This window comes from Hyperolius riggenbachi, chromosome 3 (assembly GCF_040937935.1).
Source record: "Hyperolius riggenbachi isolate aHypRig1 chromosome 3, aHypRig1.pri, whole genome shotgun sequence".
Taxonomy (NCBI): domain Eukaryota; kingdom Metazoa; phylum Chordata; class Amphibia; order Anura; family Hyperoliidae; genus Hyperolius; species Hyperolius riggenbachi.
Genome location: NC_090648.1, coordinates 277,967,345 through 277,984,731, shown reverse-complemented (window position 1 = coordinate 277,984,731; position 17,387 = coordinate 277,967,345). Strand labels below are relative to the sequence as shown.

Below are 17,387 nucleotides of genomic sequence, written 5' to 3'. Positions count from 1 at the left end.
AATTTATTAAACCATGGTAATTTAAAAATCTAAAATTACTAGAAAGCCAAAGAACTGTATGTGTCATTAAATTAACTGATGCATATTTATTTCTTCATATTATATTCTAATTCATGTAGATTTTGATCTTTTTGCCCAAAACTAGTAATCCTTAGGAAGCTAATAATTTAAAGTCTAAATTACATATATTCAGTTATGAAATTAAAAAAGTTAATTTAGCAAACTTACTTACTATTTCGTAGCCAATTTAACACACACATTATTATTTTAAAATTAGATTCAGTTCTTTTTGGAGCGGTAACCAATAATCATGATTATTAAGCTAAAATTCAAGTACTGCACAGGATCTTCCCATTAAGCATTTACAGATTCCTTCACATCAGCTTTTCTAAATGAAAACTTCCAGGAGTATCTAAATTGTTTCAGTTAGTATTTACAAAGAACATTCCTAAATTTGGATAAGTAATTGTTGGCAATGGATATATACAATTCTTCTCAAGAAAGTGTATGGATGGCAGCTTCATTTTTCACAAGTTTCAAAGTGACAAAGAAGTTTTAATATATGAAAAGTCAAGCCACAAAATGACCCTCTGAAGCTGCCATGTATGTTCAGTTCAGTTGATCATAGTTTTTAAAATCTACTACAAAAATATTTTTTGGGATAAAATCATCATTCACATTAATCATGGGTTCTTTTTAACTTGTAGGCAGTTTAGATCTTGTACTTCTTTTTTTGTTTTTTAGGTCTACAGGTGAAGTAGTTGAATGGGTTTTATGATTCTTTTTATGGAGGTCCAAATCCTTCTTTTTCGCAAATGCTTTACCACATATATTACACTTGACCAGTGAAAAGTTTTTAGTCAACTTAACTTCAATGCCAGTATCTGTTCTTTCCAACTTTTTGGTGGAAGTAGAGGCTGCCCCATCCTGTTTTGAACCAGTTTTTTTACCTTTGTCTTTTGGAGGACCCTTCTTTAAAACTTTTTCCAAAATGGATTCTATTGGCTTTTTTATGGCTCGGTTCTCTAAGCTTGCAGTTATTTTAATCAGAGCTCTCTGTGACTTTTTATGTACAACGGTTATGTGACGGATTACATCTCGCTTTCGTCTCGTCTCATAGGAGCAAAGAGGACATCTGTAAAACTTAACAAAAATGCAGTTACCATCCGTGTGCAACTCAATATGTTTTGTAAGATTCTGTTTAGATGTGAATTGCCGCTTGCAAAGTTTACAGTAAAGCTGCTTGAAGTCAAAGCCAGCTGACAATTTAGGTTTTTTGGGCTTCTTTTCATCACTTGGTGAACTGCCAGCTTTAGAAGAATCTGCATCAGATTTTACCTTACTCTTAACTGCAGCAGTGCTCTTTTTCTCTTGCACATGGTTTGAACCTTTAGATTCAGACTTGGGTGAGCTTTTAACAGGATTTGCACAATTTGATGTTGTATCAGCTCTGTTTGTATCTTCTTCTTTTATTTTGGTTTCTGAAGTACTGACATGGTTTTTAACCGTTTTAATATTCGTTCCGCTGGAAGCAGACTTATGGACCATCTTAACATGCTTCTTGAGGAGGAATTGTGAGGAATAATGTCTATTACAAAACTGGCAATTGCCCAATGAGGAATTATTCTCAGGTTTTGTTAAGGGCTTCTCTTTGCGATGAACGGTCTTAAGTGATTTTTTAGGAGTCACTGGTTCCGGAGCCACCACTTTAGAAGGTTTTGTATTGATTTCTTGTGTAGGATAGTCTCTTCTCAGCCCCCTGTGAACTTCATCAATATGTCTCCTTGTATTTGCTTTTGTAGCAAATGATTTGTGGCATATGTGACAACTTTTGCTGGTTGTATAAATCATGCGGATGTGTCCTTTTGTAGAAGATAAAGGTGTGTTTCGATGGATCTCAATGAATTTCTTAACATCTTCAAGCTTTTTCTTATGTACTTTTTTAATGTGTCTACGTACACTCCGTCGGCCATTAAAATCCTTCTTGCAAAGCCGACAGGAAAAAGGATTGCCATTAGAAGCTTTTTTAACTGATTTGTCAACCAAGTTGGATACAACAGAATTTTCTACTCTAGGTGGAGCAGAAGTAGTATCCTTATCCTTTTTAGTGCTTTCAGAAGGAGGTGGTACAACAGCTTCTGTTTCCTTGGGTGGTATAGATTGAGAAGATGTAGCAGTAACTTTCTTCTGGATAGCAGCTGAGTCTGATGTGGCTATTACTTCAGGGCTTACTTCATTAATGGGCTTAACAGTCTGGAAAACTGCATTCTGGTTTGTTTCGATAGGTTCTAGCTGTACAACAAGTTCTGGTTGATTAGTTCTTGGATATACTGTTTCCAGTAAATTGTTTCCGGCTTGGTTCTGTTTATTTTCACTGGGAGGATCTGGAATTGAGATTCAATTAAAAAAAAAAAAAAAAAGGCTAGAGTTAAACCATATAATCACAGCATTTGCAAGACAGTTGTAAAAAGGGTTAAAGCAAACATTTTCTATGGAACACCTCTTGTTCACACCAAATATGCACAAGAACTCTGGGAAAAGTATCCATGTGAAGAATAGAGGAATAGCCTAAACACATTTTGTAAAACACCAGCACTACTTTGCAGGTCACTTTCCAAGGCATTTGTAAACCCCAAAATGAAGCGTGATCTATGCGATGTGATATATAAAATCATACAGCAGAGCAAATGTGAAGATTTAGGGTACTTTCACATTATGCTCGCTGCGTGTAATATATATATATATATATATATATATATATATATATATATATATATATATATATATATATATATATATATATATATATATATATATATATATATGTGTGTAATATATATATATATATATATATATATATATATATATATATACACACACATACATATATATATATATATATATATATATATATATATATATATATATATATATATATATATATATATATATATATATATATATATATATATATATATATATATACATAATAATAGTTTTATTAATTTAGGCACTTTTTAAAAGATACAAAAAAGGAAAGCCTTTGAAAATGTTTTCTTTGTGTAGTTTTGGCAAACATGGGTTTTAAATTACTGTTTGGATGCACAAATAGGTATTTTGTTTTTTTGCAGGAAATCTGTACTTTACTGCCCCTCCTTCTGCAAATACAAAAATAAGTTTTAGTCAATAAATATTGATAGAAAGTTGATCAGAAAAGGTGGCACTTTTTATTGTTTAATTGTGGGTAGGAGCAGCAGTGGATAAGAAGACATTAAAGCCTCCAATTTTGATTGGCCAATCACTGACCAATTTTACCACTTTCATGTAGTATACAAGTTTTCCTTTCACAATACGATCATCTGTTCATAGTTGTCACTCATACTAATAGAGCTGGTAAAATTCGCCAACCATTAGCAAATCAAAACTGAAGTGTGTACCAGCCTTCAGTGATGACAACAGTTTGATCAGTTTTCCAAATTAAACAGCATCTAATATTCTATGACCACCTTACAGCCAGGTTCACCCTTAGCAGAATCAAATGCATTTTCCACTATGTGTTATGGGGAAACCACATGCGATTTTGCCAAGTGTGACCCTGGCCTTAGGCCACGTCACAAAATGTGATTAATAGTGAAAGATCACCAGTTTAAAGTTACATGTTGCATGATAAGATAAATGTACAGCACCAATCCTACTTAGAACTTGCCTAAGTACATTTTTTCCTTATTGTAGGGGTTAATCTACAACCGTGAATCAGAGTTCCTCTGCAGTCAGGAAAGTGGATTGCATAATGCCCGGTTCACACAGGCACCCAAGGCGTCTGGCAAATGTACATGAACGCATTTGGCAGAATTTCCCAGCAATCAGCGGTTTTCACCCCCCCCCCCCCCCAGGGGATATGGAGGCAAAAAGGTTAACGACCCTGGAAGCAGCCTCTTCCTTCCAGTGTCGCCTCAGACGATGGAAAATTGGGATCAAAATGCAGCATTTGTGCAAATGATTGAAAACAACAGCGCCGGCACTGCCCATTCATTTGAATGGGCTGCACTTAAATGATAAGCATCCCAGCCATAGTTTACCACCCGGCAGGCATCCGTACAAACTGAGCATTACTCTCACACTTCTGAGTTCAAGGGACAGGAAAAAACTGCAGTAGGTCAAGGTCTATATAGGAGATCAAGATATGTAATCAAGATAAGTAATGAAAGCTGCATAAACATTCACAACTACAGTCACAAACCTGAAATAACAGTTCGATTTTGATAGCAAATCATTTGTTTTTATTAGAGACGCTGAAGCGGAAAAAAATTAAGACATGATTTGTATGTGTAGTACAGCTAAGAAATAAAACAGAGAGCAGAAAAAAAAGACTAATGTTTCCAGTACAGGTAGAGTTAAGAAACTCCAGTTATCTATGCAAAAGAGGCACTGAGCTCCACGACTTTCAAAGTCGCAGAGAGCTCTGCCTTCTGAAGCTTGTAATCTCAACAGCCAGTCACTTTATTTTCTCTCTCTCCAGAGGACAATTCAAAAATTCACTGGCCTGCTCTGTAAGATCATTTAGAATGCTGAGTAGTGTGTAAACTACAAATATTAGAGAATGACGCAATGTTATAAAAATGTTATGAAAATAAAAATATGAGAATATTTTCTTTGTTACTAATGTTCTAGGAATTATCCATACTACACATCCAATTAATTATATCATAATTTTTTTTCACTTCAGTGTCTTTTAGTATTGAACCAGCAGCTTAGGAAAGCCTCTCCAGTTCATGTTCCAGTTGTGCTTAATGCAGTCCAAATATGAAGACCAGGAACAAATGTGTCCATTTTCCCTTACCATCAACTGCAAATTGCAAATACTCACCCTCATCCACATAATGTTTGGATAGGCAGTAAAACTGCTTGTGTGTGATAAGATTAGGCAATCCTCTAAAAAGGCTGCGACATGCTCTGCATTCAAATATGGTGTCCACATCTCTTAACAACATCATTCTTAACTGTTTTGTTCCTAAACAAAGAAAGAGTAAAAAATTTAGGGGGGGAAACAACATGTTAAGGGCTGGTTTCCACTACACGCGGTGCAGTGCGATCATCGCATGGCAACTAAACCGCCACTATTTTAAGCCAATGGAAGCCAGGGGAAATGATGGATAGCATGCTGCAGATTTCTGCAGTATGCATCCGAGTCCCCATAGCTGCTAACAGGAAGCCACTGACAACCAGAAGTACCTGTGGGGGGATGCAAGGATCGCCTCACACCCAAACCGCAAATGGAAAACGGGCCCTAAAGCTTTCATACAGAAAAAAAAACAATTATGTGAAACACACTGTCAGGGGTGTAACTAGAAATTCACTGGGCCCCCTGGAATCTTTGGAATGCCCCGCCCCCCCCCCCCCCCCCCCCAGCGTCCTCTACCATTACCTCCTTCTAAACCACCTTTAAAAAAGGTACCTGAGCTATGATTAAAGTCAATGGGAACTGTAAAAACACATAAAAATAAATAAATAAGCAAGATACTTACCTAAGAAGAGGGAAGGCTCCTCTCGTTTAACCACTTAACGGCCGCCTAACGCCGATAGGCGCCGGCAGGTCTTAAGTGGTTTTCCATGGATGTTAGTTCCCGGAGGGTGTCTCCGCGAGCCGGAGAGCTGCCGATCGTGGCTCGCCGGCAAAATGTAAACACGCGGGGAAGAAATCCCCGCTGTTTACATCATACAGCGCTGCTGCGCAGCAGCGCCATAAGGCAGATCGGCGATCCCCGGCCTCTGATTGGCCGGGGATCACCCGCATATGATAGGCTGAAGCCTATCCTTCAATATCAGTCCGGCGCAGCCCATGGAGGGAGAGGGAGGGACGGAGAGAGGAAGGGAGCGCGCCAAAAACGCTGCGGAGGGGGGCTTTGAAGAGCCCCCCCCGCAAAGTGCAGCAAGTCGGCGGCGATCAGACCCCCCCCAGCAGGACATTCCCCTAGTGGGGAAAAAAGGGGGCAAGTCTGATCGCCCTGGCATAATCCTGATCGGTGCTGCGGGCTGGAGAGTCCATGCAGCACAGATCAGGCAAAACACCCCTGGTCCTTAAGTGGTTAAACGGCAGTTCCCCCGTTTGAATCCCCCACCCACTTCAAAAGTCTTCGGGAGCACTTGGGCGCCTGCGTGAGAGAGTGTGCTCGCGCAGGCACAGTACAAATCGCTAAGGATATCAAATCTAACCCAAAAAAGTTTTACAAGCACATTAACTCTAAAAAAAGAAAGGTTGACTGTATAGGACTCCTAAAGGATGAGGGGGGAACTCAATGGTGGATGACCAAGGTAAGGCAAAGTTATTAAATGCTTTCTTTGCTTCTGTCTTCACAAAAGAAACAGCACTGTTGCAAACTACAGAGGCGGAAGAGTCTCAATCTTCTAACTGTAATATTAAATACTTAACGCAGGAAGAAGTGAAGGCAAGACTGACTAAATAAATTAAAAATAGACAAGGCACCTGGCCCGGATGGCATGCATCCTCGGGTCCTAAGGGAATCAAGTTCAGTTATAGCTAAACCCCTTTATCTTATCTTTTGTGACGCTCTTGCAACTGGCAGAGTCCCAGTGGATTGGCGTACAGCCCACGTTTTCCCATTATTTAAGAAGGGCAAAAAATCAGATCCAGGAAATTATAGACCTGTAAGCTTAACATCAGTTGTATGCAAACTATTTGAGGGGTTACTAAGAGATACTATACATGACTTCATAGTAGAAAATAATCTTATTTCTCAGCATCAACATGGGTTTACTAAAGACAGGTCCTGTTTGACTAACATGCTCAGCTTTTATGAGGTAGTGAATGCTAATATGGATATTGGGAATGCTGTAGATGTGATATACTTGGACTTTGCAAAGGCCTTCGACACTGTTCCCCACAAAAGTCTGGTGCAAAAGTTGAGGATGCAAGGACTGGGGAAGAGTCTGTGTTCATGGATAGGGAACTGGCTAATGGACAGAAAACAAAGAGTTGTGGTCAATGGATCGTACTCAAAATGGGAGACTGTTGGCAGTGGGGTCCCACAGGGGTCTGTTCTGGGTCCAGTGCTCTTCAATTTATTTATTAATGACCTAGTAGATGCAGTAGTGAGCAATGTTGCTATTTTTGCAGATGATACAAAATTGTGCAGAATCATCAACTCTCAGGAAGATAGTGTCATATTGCAACAGGATCTGGATAGGATGGCTAAATGGGCACATACATGGCAGATGAAATTCAACGTTGACAAATGTAAAGTCATGCATTTTGGACGTACTAATGGACTAGCACCATACTCGTACTCAATGGCAAGCAGCTGCAGCTAAAGCTAACAAAATTTTGGGATGCATTAAAAGGGAAATAAAAACTCGAGTTGCTAGCATAATATTGCCCCTGTTTAACTCTCTAGTAAGGCCACATCTGGAATATGGAATTCAGTTCTGGGCACCACATTACAAAAAAGATATTGCAGTTTTAGAGCAGGTGCAGAGACGAGCAACAAAATTGATACGTGGGATGGAAGGTCTCACTTATCAAGAAAGGTTAGATAAACTGGGTTTATTTAGTCTAGAGAAAAGACGCCTTAGAGGGGATCTAATTAACATGTATAAATACATCAGAGGGCAATATAATAGCTTGGCGGATGAGCTTTTTGTCCCTAGGCCTTCTCAAAGGACTAGAGGACATGATCTGCGCATGGAGGAAAAACGTTTTAGTCATTTATTTAGGAAAGGGTTCTTTACAGTAAGAGTGATTAAGATGTGGAATGCATTGCCACAGGAAGTCGTTATGGCAAACTCTATACCTGCATTTAAAGGGGGCTTAGATGCTTTCCTTGCGTTGAAAGACATCCATGGCTACAATTACTAGGTAATGCCTAATGATGTTGATCCAGGGATTTTATCTGATTGCCATCTGGAGTCGGGAAGGAATTTTTCCCTTTAGGGGCTAGTTGGACCATGCCTTGTAAGGGTGTTTTCGCCTTCCTCTGGAACAACAGGGATATGTGAGGGAGCAGGCTGGTGTTGTGCTTTATACTGGTTGAACTCGATGGACGTATGTCTTTTTTCAACCAAAATAACTATGTAAATAACTATGTAACCTCAATCTCCCTTATGACTGTCATAATCAAATACACACAATATCAGAATATATTTTACACACACACACACACACACACACACACACACACACACACACACACACACACACACACACACAAAAGCATCATGCATTACATACAGACACTACACACAGGAGCATCATGCATTACATACATACCTTTACACACAAATGCACATGAAACAAGGGGACTTTGCACACATGCGATGTACATATATTCACACAAAGTACACATTTGCAGAATCTTACACACAAATCTCCTCCTAGCAGCACTCACTATCTCCCCCATGCTGCCATCTCTCTGCAGCTCCACATCTTTTCTCATCCAGTCCTTCAGACTTGCGCACTTTGCAGGAGGAAGGAGGAGGGAGTGGAAAGAATTTCTTCCTGTCTCTGTCCTCTGCTCAGCATAGCAAAGAAGTGTGCACAGCGCCGTTTGTGAAGAACCAGTCAGATCAGGCACTAGTCTGGTCTAATACTCCAGCTTCTACCTCCCCAGCTGGGCAGTGTCCCCCCCCTTTGTGTAGGACATTTGTGTGGTCCATAGTAACACTGCTGGAAGAGCCTGGTTGTGGTGATTAATGCTGAGGCTGAATGGGCATGGCATGTTGGTATGGTTACGCCAGTGCCGCCAGAGTGCAGCAAAGCCGGCAGCCTCCAAATACCTCTCTCACTTCAGTTGCCCTTTAGCCAAGCTCAAGCACATAGTGTCCTAGTCTTCTTGAGGCAGCACAGTAAGAAACCTTCCCACTTGTCTACTGCAGCAGAAGAAGTCTAGTTTTGCTATTCCAAATTTCCCTATACATAACTGAACTTAACCCAGGGCTGTGCTTGTAAGAGTAGAACACCGACTCAATTGAAGCAGGGCTGAGGTCCAGGCCATCCTTAAAGCGGTATTGTCACCATAAAAATCTAATTTCAACAGCAACTGATCTGAGTGTATTAAGTGATAGAGATGCTAATCCTGCATTCAAAACTTGCAAAACTTTTTCTGCTGTTATGGTTTGGAGTTATCACATACTTTAGGAGCACTGGCCCTTTAATAGCCATTGCCATTCATTTAAATGCCGGAAGTTCTTTTTATTTATAATACATTCCTCCTCTTCCATTTATTTCCCTGCCTAGCTGCTTATCAGAAACACCCTCTGCTCACTTGTGTGTACAAGCAAGGCTGAGGTGACTCCGCGATTGGAGGAGTAAATAAAAAAAATAAAAAAAGACAGTGCAGTTCCTAGTATACACCTCAGTGGGTGCCTGAAGACTCTGGGAGGAGGGCAGCTAATTAATACACAATGAGCAAGAGAAGGGAGGGGGGAAAACAAGAGTCAAGGAGGATATGATGTCAGCATTAGCTTGGCAAAATGGCCACTGCCTAGAATAGGATTTTCTGCTTTTCCTTTTTAAAATTCACAGGAATCATTACATGGATAGCACAATACATCTGTTATGTAAGTAGAAGTAGTATTTATCTACATATATATGTGGTTTTTATTTCTAGGTTAGCATGGGTGTCGCTTGTTCTTTAAGGTGATGGTACAAAGTGTGTTGCAGCTGGAGAAAGCAATACTCAGGACTGCAGATCAAAAAACTTTCTCTAATATTATTATCTGAAGAATTTAATCCCCTTCTGCTCCAATTTAAAATGGAAGGATGAGGCCAAGGATTCTTGCTGGAGAGGGGGCATTCCAAAGGCCATAGCTTCTGATCTGGATTTTTTTTACTTAAAAACCAGATATGACACAAAATCTGTCTAACAATTGGAAAAGGGTGGGATGGGACGCCTTAGGATCAGACTGAATAAACACGGTGTCGTCTGCAAACATAGCAACTTTAAATTCCTTTCTGCCAACCTTAATGCCTGAAATGTCGCGGGAACCATGCACCAACAAGGCTAAAGGTTCAATGCATAAAGCAAAGAGTAGGGGGAAGAGAGGGTACCCCTGCCTGGTCCCATTCTTTAAAGGAAAAACCTGATCCGCAGCTACAGTGCTGCCCATAATTATTCATACCCCTGGCAAATGTTGACTTAAAGCTACTTTTATTCAACCAGCAAGTATTTTTTTGATGGAAAATAACATAGGCGTCTCCTAAAAGATAAGACGATGTACAAGAGGCATTATTGTGGAAAAAAAAAAAAAACATTTCTCAGCTTTTATTTACATTAGACCAAAAAGTGTCCAGTCCAAAATTATTCACATCCTTCACAAACTGTCACAGTCTGTGGGAAAATCCAGAGTTCTATACCATTCCAAATAGCCCAAGCTGTTCTAAAGCATCCTAATTACCCTAATTGGGAACAGCTGTTTTATTCAATTCAACAGGTGAAAAACAGCAGCTCTCTGCAGTTGGTTTGTGGACAGTCATGGCTAACACAAAGGCACTCTCAGTGAGGACCTGTGGCTGCGCATTGTGGCTGCTCACAAGTCAGGAAAGGGCTACAAGGCCTTTTCTAAAGGTTTTCAAGTTCCAGTGGCAACAGTGCAAAGTATTATTAAAAAAATACAAGCTGTTCCGCACTGTGGAAAATCTCAGAGGACGTGGTCGGAAGCCAAAAGTGACACCTGTGCTGGCCAGGAGGAGAGTGAGAGAGGTGAAAAAGAGTCCAAGGATCACCACCAAGGCCATCCTGCTGAATGGGCTCTGCTGGTGGCAATGTCTCAAGGTAGACAATCCAAACAGACACTGCACACGGCTGGGTTCCACAGATGCAGACCAAGGAAGAAGCCACTTCTCCAGATAAGGCACACAAAAGCTCGCTTGGCCTTTACAAATGCTCATCTGGACAAAGAAGAAGACTTCTGGTCTTCTGTGTTATGGTCAGATGAAACAAAAAAATTTGAAGTCTTCAACCCAAAGAACACCATCCCCACTGTTAAGCTTTGTAGGGGGAACCTAATGCTTTGGGGGTGTTTTGCAGCCAATGGACCAGGGAACTTAATCACAGTAAATAGCACCATGAAAAAAGAACAGACAGTCTGCGGAGAAACTTGGCCTTGGTCACCATTGGTCATTTCAGCATGACAATGACCCAAAACACACAGCAAAAGTGGTAAAGAAATGGTTAGCAGACAACAACGTTACGTTTTAGAGTGGCCTGACTTGAATCCAATTGGGAATCTATGGAAGGAGCTAAAGATCAGGGTGATGGCAAGAAGACCCTCCAACCTGAAAGATCTGGAGCTTATTGCTAAATATGAATGGGCAAAAATACCCGTTGAGACATGCAAAATGCTGGTTTGCAATTATAGGAAGCATCTGATTGCTTTAATAGCCAATACAGGCTTTTCTATTGATTATTGAGAGGGGTATGAAAAATTTTGGACTGGACTTTTTTGCACAAATGTAAATAAAAGCCGAGAAAATATTTTTTCCACAATAATGCCTCTTGTACATCGTCTTATTATATTTTGGGAGACACCCATGTCATTTAACATCAAAAAATTACTTGCTGGTTGAATAAAAGTAACAAAGTAAAAATTTGCCAGGGTTATGAATAATTATAGGTAGTACTGTATGTTGTTTCTAACACACAGCATGTTGCTTCTTTCTGCATAGACCCCGAAAAACATGCAGATCAGGCGCTCTGACTCAAATGACTGGATTAGCCACATGCTTGCTTCAGGGTGGTGACTTAAGGCTCATACACACATCAGACTATAGTCTTTGGAAAATGAAAGATCACAGACCAATTTTACCCCCTTCCATGTAGTATGAGAGCCATACCTACACAGTCTTTTCTATGGAGCTGAACCCCCCATCAGACAGAAATCTTTGCAAGATGCTGCACACAAAAATGCTGTAGACATTCAAAAGATCAGTATCTAAAAAAGATTTGTTCCTGCAAAAGATCCGTTCCTGCAAAATGCATTCATAGTCTATATCTGCAGATCTCATACACACCTTGTTTAACAGAAATTCATCTGCAGATCAAATCCACCAGGATGGATTTTCAGATCTGCAGATGATTGTCTGATCTGCAGTTGAATGTCAGTTAAACAAGGTGTGTATGATGATCTGCAGATCTCATGGACTATGAATGCAATTTGCAGGAACGGATCTTTGGCAGGAACAGATCTTTTGCAGATACTGATCTTTTGTGTCTGTACAGCATCTGTGTGTGCAGCATCTTGCAAAGATTTTTTTCTGATGGGGAGTTCAGCTACATAGAAAAGACTGTGAAGGTATGGCTCTCATACTACATGGAAGGGGGTAAAATTGGTCTGTGATCTTTCATTTTCAAAAGACTATGGTCTGATGTGTGTATGTGGCCTTAGACACTACTGATGCCAGAAGATGAATATGGCTGCCAGGGAGCTTGTATTGTTTAAAAGGAAATAAATATGGCAGACTCCATGTCACTGTCACCTTCACGCAAACTGTATTCATTTTAAAGAGACACTGAAGTGAGAATAAATCTCGCTTCTTGTCTCAGTCAGCAGGGGCATGTGTGCCCCTGCTAAAACGCCGGTATCCCGCGGCTATACGAGGGTCCCTGACCCCCCAACCCCCCCCCCCTGCAAAATCTACGACCAACTTGGTCGTATATTTTGCTGCTCTTGAGGCAGGGCTAACGGCTGCAGCCCTGCCTCAGCACCGGCTATCAGCGGCGCATCGCCGCCTCTCCCCCGCCCCTCTCAGCGAAGGAAGGCTGAGAGGGGCGGGGGAGGGGCGGAGATACGCGCTGACAGACGCGCGTGAGGCAGGGCTGCGGCGGTTAGCCCTGCCTTAATCCGGAAGAGGGGATGCGCTGCTCGGAGGGGATTTCGGGGGGGGGGGGGGGTGAGTAAGGGACCCCCATTTGGCCGCGGGATAGCAGCGTTTTAGCAGGGGCACACATGCCCCTGCTGACTATGAGGTCTGAAGCGAGATTTATTCCCATCAGACCATCAGAAAACATTTCTGTTCCATCATGTTAATATGTACAGACTTTACTAGGCCAAGACAGAGAAAAACATGCAAGTGTAAAGTTGCAACAAATCATACCTACCTGATCTAAAACATTCAATAATTTGTAGAATACCAGATTTGGAGGTCTGAACAGGTAGCTGCAATAATGGTGGGTCTCCAGGCTCCACTGTTGATTCTATATAAAAAAAAAAAAAAAAAAAAAAGTTGTACTATATTTAGCGGTATTTTGTGTCCCCAAAAAAATTCCATACCCACTCAATGATGAGAGTGCATAAGCTGGACAACAAATTAGCAATATATAGAGGACAGAAGCCTGTAAATAACACCAATCATGGGGTGGAAAAAAGTATAACAATCTTTATTCAATGTCATCATAGTTAGATCACAATTCAAAATCAATCACATAAAATTATAAAAAATACCCATAAAATGGACTGCTACCATTAATTGTCACCAGAATACTGGACTATTAATGATATGAGTCAATGAGGGTTCAACAAGTGAACCCTGTTATTGACTACAACCCAGGTCCTGTATATAAAGTGCATGTGCAATTTCAGATACATAATTCAAAGTGCTCAATGCAAAACATAGTGCAAAAGCAAAAAAAAAAAAAAAAAAAAAAAAGGTTTTAAATGAAGAAATGCAAAAAATCATCCAGTAAAATAAGCAGCAATGCACCTGTGCAACAATAAACAAAACAAAGTGAATGGAGCAGTGTGTCAAACTCAACGACTTAAGGAGCCAAAATCTCAAACAGTCTGACTCAAACAACAGACTGGTACACACCATGCAATTTCCCATCAGAATGACAGGTCAAATCGATAAGTCACTACAGGTCCGATCGTTTTTCTGATCAATTTTAGGATCATTTCTGTACAAAGTCGACCAGAAATCAGTTCGGACCTATTCAAAATGATTGATCTGACTATCTGATGATCATCATCGATCTGATAAACATCGTTTGATAAATAGCATAATAATATTTAACATTTATAGTCTCAAACTAAGTGGCATAGTGACCATGGGGGTGGTAGGGGTGCTCCTCCCCCTTCTGCAGAGTAGCACAGTGAAGCATTTTATTATTTAATTGCTCCAGTGCCCCTTTGGGTCTACTCCAGTCTTCCTGACGGCCATACGATCTGTGCTGCAAACCTTGGGTTCTCGATTGCATGTCCTGTTATCGGAAGCTGGACATATGGACTTATAGAACGTGAAGCTGCTGGGAAGAGTAAAAGAGACTCCATGCAGTGCTGGAGCAGGAAAATATAACTGCTCTACAGCGCTACTCTGCATGGTAAGAGGGTGTTGGGGGGGGGGCGCGTTTTACCTTTTACCAGCCACTTGAGGAGGTATGGATCCTAGGAGGGGGCCCAACGCTAATTTTGCTAAGGAAGGGAGGTGGGGGGGGGGGGGGAAAGGTCTCATGGTTGAAGCAGGTTGATCACAGAGCGCCAAAATAAGACGCCCCACAGCAGCAATGTTATGCTGTGCGGGGCCCAAGAGCAATTCGGGGTCGATGAACCCAGAATTACACCTCTCTCTGAGTTGCGATGACTCAGTCCGTCGGACGTAGCTGCTTGGGTGATAAGCGGAAAGGCAACTCCGCTGATAAGCAATTATTCACTTTGATCTTGTGAATATATTTTTATTTATGCGCAATAAAAGTTTTTAAGTTAATACACCATTAAGCGCTCCCCTCTTCTTGCTAAGATTGCTGTCCATTTCCCCTACTAAGGAGCAGCGCAGTGCATGATCGAATAAAAGACCGAGGACTTCTGGAACTGTGGTTTGACTGCAGTTGACTGCAGTAGTGTGTGCGCAAGGAATTGTTCACTGCAGCTGTAAGGCCAAGCTGCAATGCCGCAAGACACAGCACACAAGTGATCCCCCCCCCCCTTCCTTTTCTTCCCACCAACAGAGCTCTCTGTTGGTAGGGGTCTGATCGCTCCCCCAGTGTGTGTGTGTTTGTTTTTTAATCAATATTTATAGGTTTATTTCTTTAATAAAAATGTGTCTTTTTTTTAATTATTTTTATCCTCCCCCCGCCAGCCAATCCCCGTGAGCAGCTGTCATAGGCTGACAGCCAATCACCTCCAAGCACACAGAGGGGACAGCCATGTCACACGGCTGTCCCCAGTACAGCGCTGTCCCCAGTACGCGGTTTCGCCGTCTAACAGTGACAGACTGAAGGTGGGGTGGAGCTCCGCCTCCCAAGCAGGAGATGCGCGCGTTAGGCAGTCCTGGGGCTGCTGCCGCAGTCACGCCCATTGGCGTGACATGGTCTTTAGGTAGTTAAAGCTAATTCACACATTTAAAACATGTAAGCAATATGCTGCATAGCTGTGGACCATTGTGCAGTCTGCTTTGGCAACATTTTGGTAGTGAATCCTACACACTGAATGGAATCCTACACAATGTCTACTACCAGCATAACATGTGAGTGCATTGCTTTATAGTTTAATCAGTAAGTACATTGAAATAAAAATTAACACAAAGCAATGAACACATTGCTAAGCAGTGTGCAACCCTCTCTAAAATCTGTATTGGATTCAATATAAAAAAATCCCAAAAATAAAAAAAATTAAGCTATGGGCAGCACTACTGCCAATAGCAAACAAAGTAAAAAATAAAAACAATATTTTATATAAATTCAAAAGAAAAAAAATCCTAGAAAAAATATTTTTTTATATTGCATGCATGCTTGCAAAAAATAGTTAAGGTGGCCACACACCATACAATTTTTTAAATATCTGTTCAACTCAATCAATTTTTCTGATTGTAACAATTCAAAAATCTGACTAAAGTACCACACACATATTCAATTTTTCCCAATCATGAATAAAATAATTAAAAGCTCAGAAAAAAATTGGATTGCAACTGTACACCAAGTAATGGACAATCCATCACACACACACACCATACAATTCTTGATAAAGGTCGATCTAAAATTTCCAACATGTCCAATCTCCAAAAATCGGAAGAAAAAAAAATTGGAATTTGATTGGATTTAAAGGGAAGGTTCACGGTTCCTAAAACAAAAAAAAATGCTAATCCACTTACCTGGGGCTTCCTCCAGCCCGTGGCAGGCAGGACGTGCCCTCGGGCTCTTCTGCGCTCCAAAATGCACCGCACACGGGCGCGCTGACGTCATCGGACGTCCTCCGGGATGTACTGCGCAGGCTCAGTACAGCCCGGAGGACGTCCGATGACATCAGCGCGCCCACGTGAGGCGCGTTTTGGAGCGCAGAAGACCTCGACCTGGCAGCCGGCCTGGTTGGGTGCGCCACCGGAGGAGACCGGGAGCCTGCGGAGCCATGCCGAGGGCACGTCCTGCCTGCCACGGGCTGGAGGAAGCCCCAGGTAAGTGGATTAGCATTTTTTTCTTTTAGGGACCGTGAACCTTCCCTTTAATCGATCGAAAAAAAAAAAAGCTCTTGATTTTTTTTGGACAACTGATCAAAATGATCGAATTGGTAAAAAATTGGATCTTTTAATTTATGGTGTGTGGCCACCTTAACAGTTCAAAGACAATCTTCAGGGCATTATACAGGATACTGGCTGGAGGATGCCTTTTTTCTGAAAGATAAGTACTGTATTAATAAACTGAAGTCTAGAAACTGAAAACAGGAAACCACCTGTACATAATTTACCAGTGAACATTTCCTATTTAGTATGACTTAAGTTAAGCAACATAGCTATGTTGGTCTATATGCAGCTAAAAACCATGTGACAAGCGGCTGCTTCTCATAGAAAACAGTTTTTCTATTTCCTGTGTACAGTATATTACACAAAAATCCAAATGCCAAGTAAATTAGCAGGTTAAAAAGAGACACTGTTTTGATTGGGTAGACCAGATTACGAAGCCGTTAATTCTGCTGTCTGAGATCCTGACGAGCCATGGAAACAAGTAGTGATTGTAGTGCAGGTGTATAATTTAGGCATATTTAAAACATAACACCATGCTTTACCTTGGCAAGTCACAGAATGATTATCAGCAGTGCAGGAATTTACAATTTTCTCATATAGCCAAAATGTTGCAGAGGGTGAAAGAAAGAAATTGTCCAAACACTGTTCCAGAAAGAACCTGTGGTAAGTTTCTTTACTATGGCAGTGGCATTTGGCTATTATATAACGCAAACACCATGTACCTGAGATGGGGTCCCTTAAAAAATGTATACATACCTGGGGCTTTCTCCAGCCCCCTCCAGCCTGATTGCTCACTCATCATCCTCAATCGCCTTCTCCCGCATCTGGCACAAAAAAAAATCCCCCCCCAGTCAGCGCATGCGCAGTCCGGCCAGGCGCTCTACTGTCGCAGGGAGCGTTCTATGCACAGGCTCAGAACACTCCA

The 17,387-nt window shown here is 41.1% G+C and overlaps 1 protein-coding gene across 3 annotated transcripts in view; it reads right to left on the bottom strand.

The window, feature by feature from the left end:
- Positions 1-534: 534 nt before the first annotated feature.
- The window catches only part of ZNF800 (zinc finger protein 800), a 31,591-nt gene continuing 14,738 nt past the window's right edge, over positions 535-17,387 (bottom strand). For all 3 annotated transcript variants that reach the window (XM_068272702.1, XM_068272704.1, XM_068272703.1), the window contains 3 exons: positions 13,113-13,208; positions 4,868-5,011; positions 535-2,384 (listed from right to left, as the gene is read on the bottom strand). In XM_068272702.1, coding sequence (XP_068128803.1) covers positions 697-2,384; positions 4,868-5,011; positions 13,113-13,208 — 1,928 coding nt within the window. In that variant the 3' untranslated portion in view covers positions 535-696. The remainder of the gene's footprint in view (positions 2,385-4,867; positions 5,012-13,112; positions 13,209-17,387) is intronic.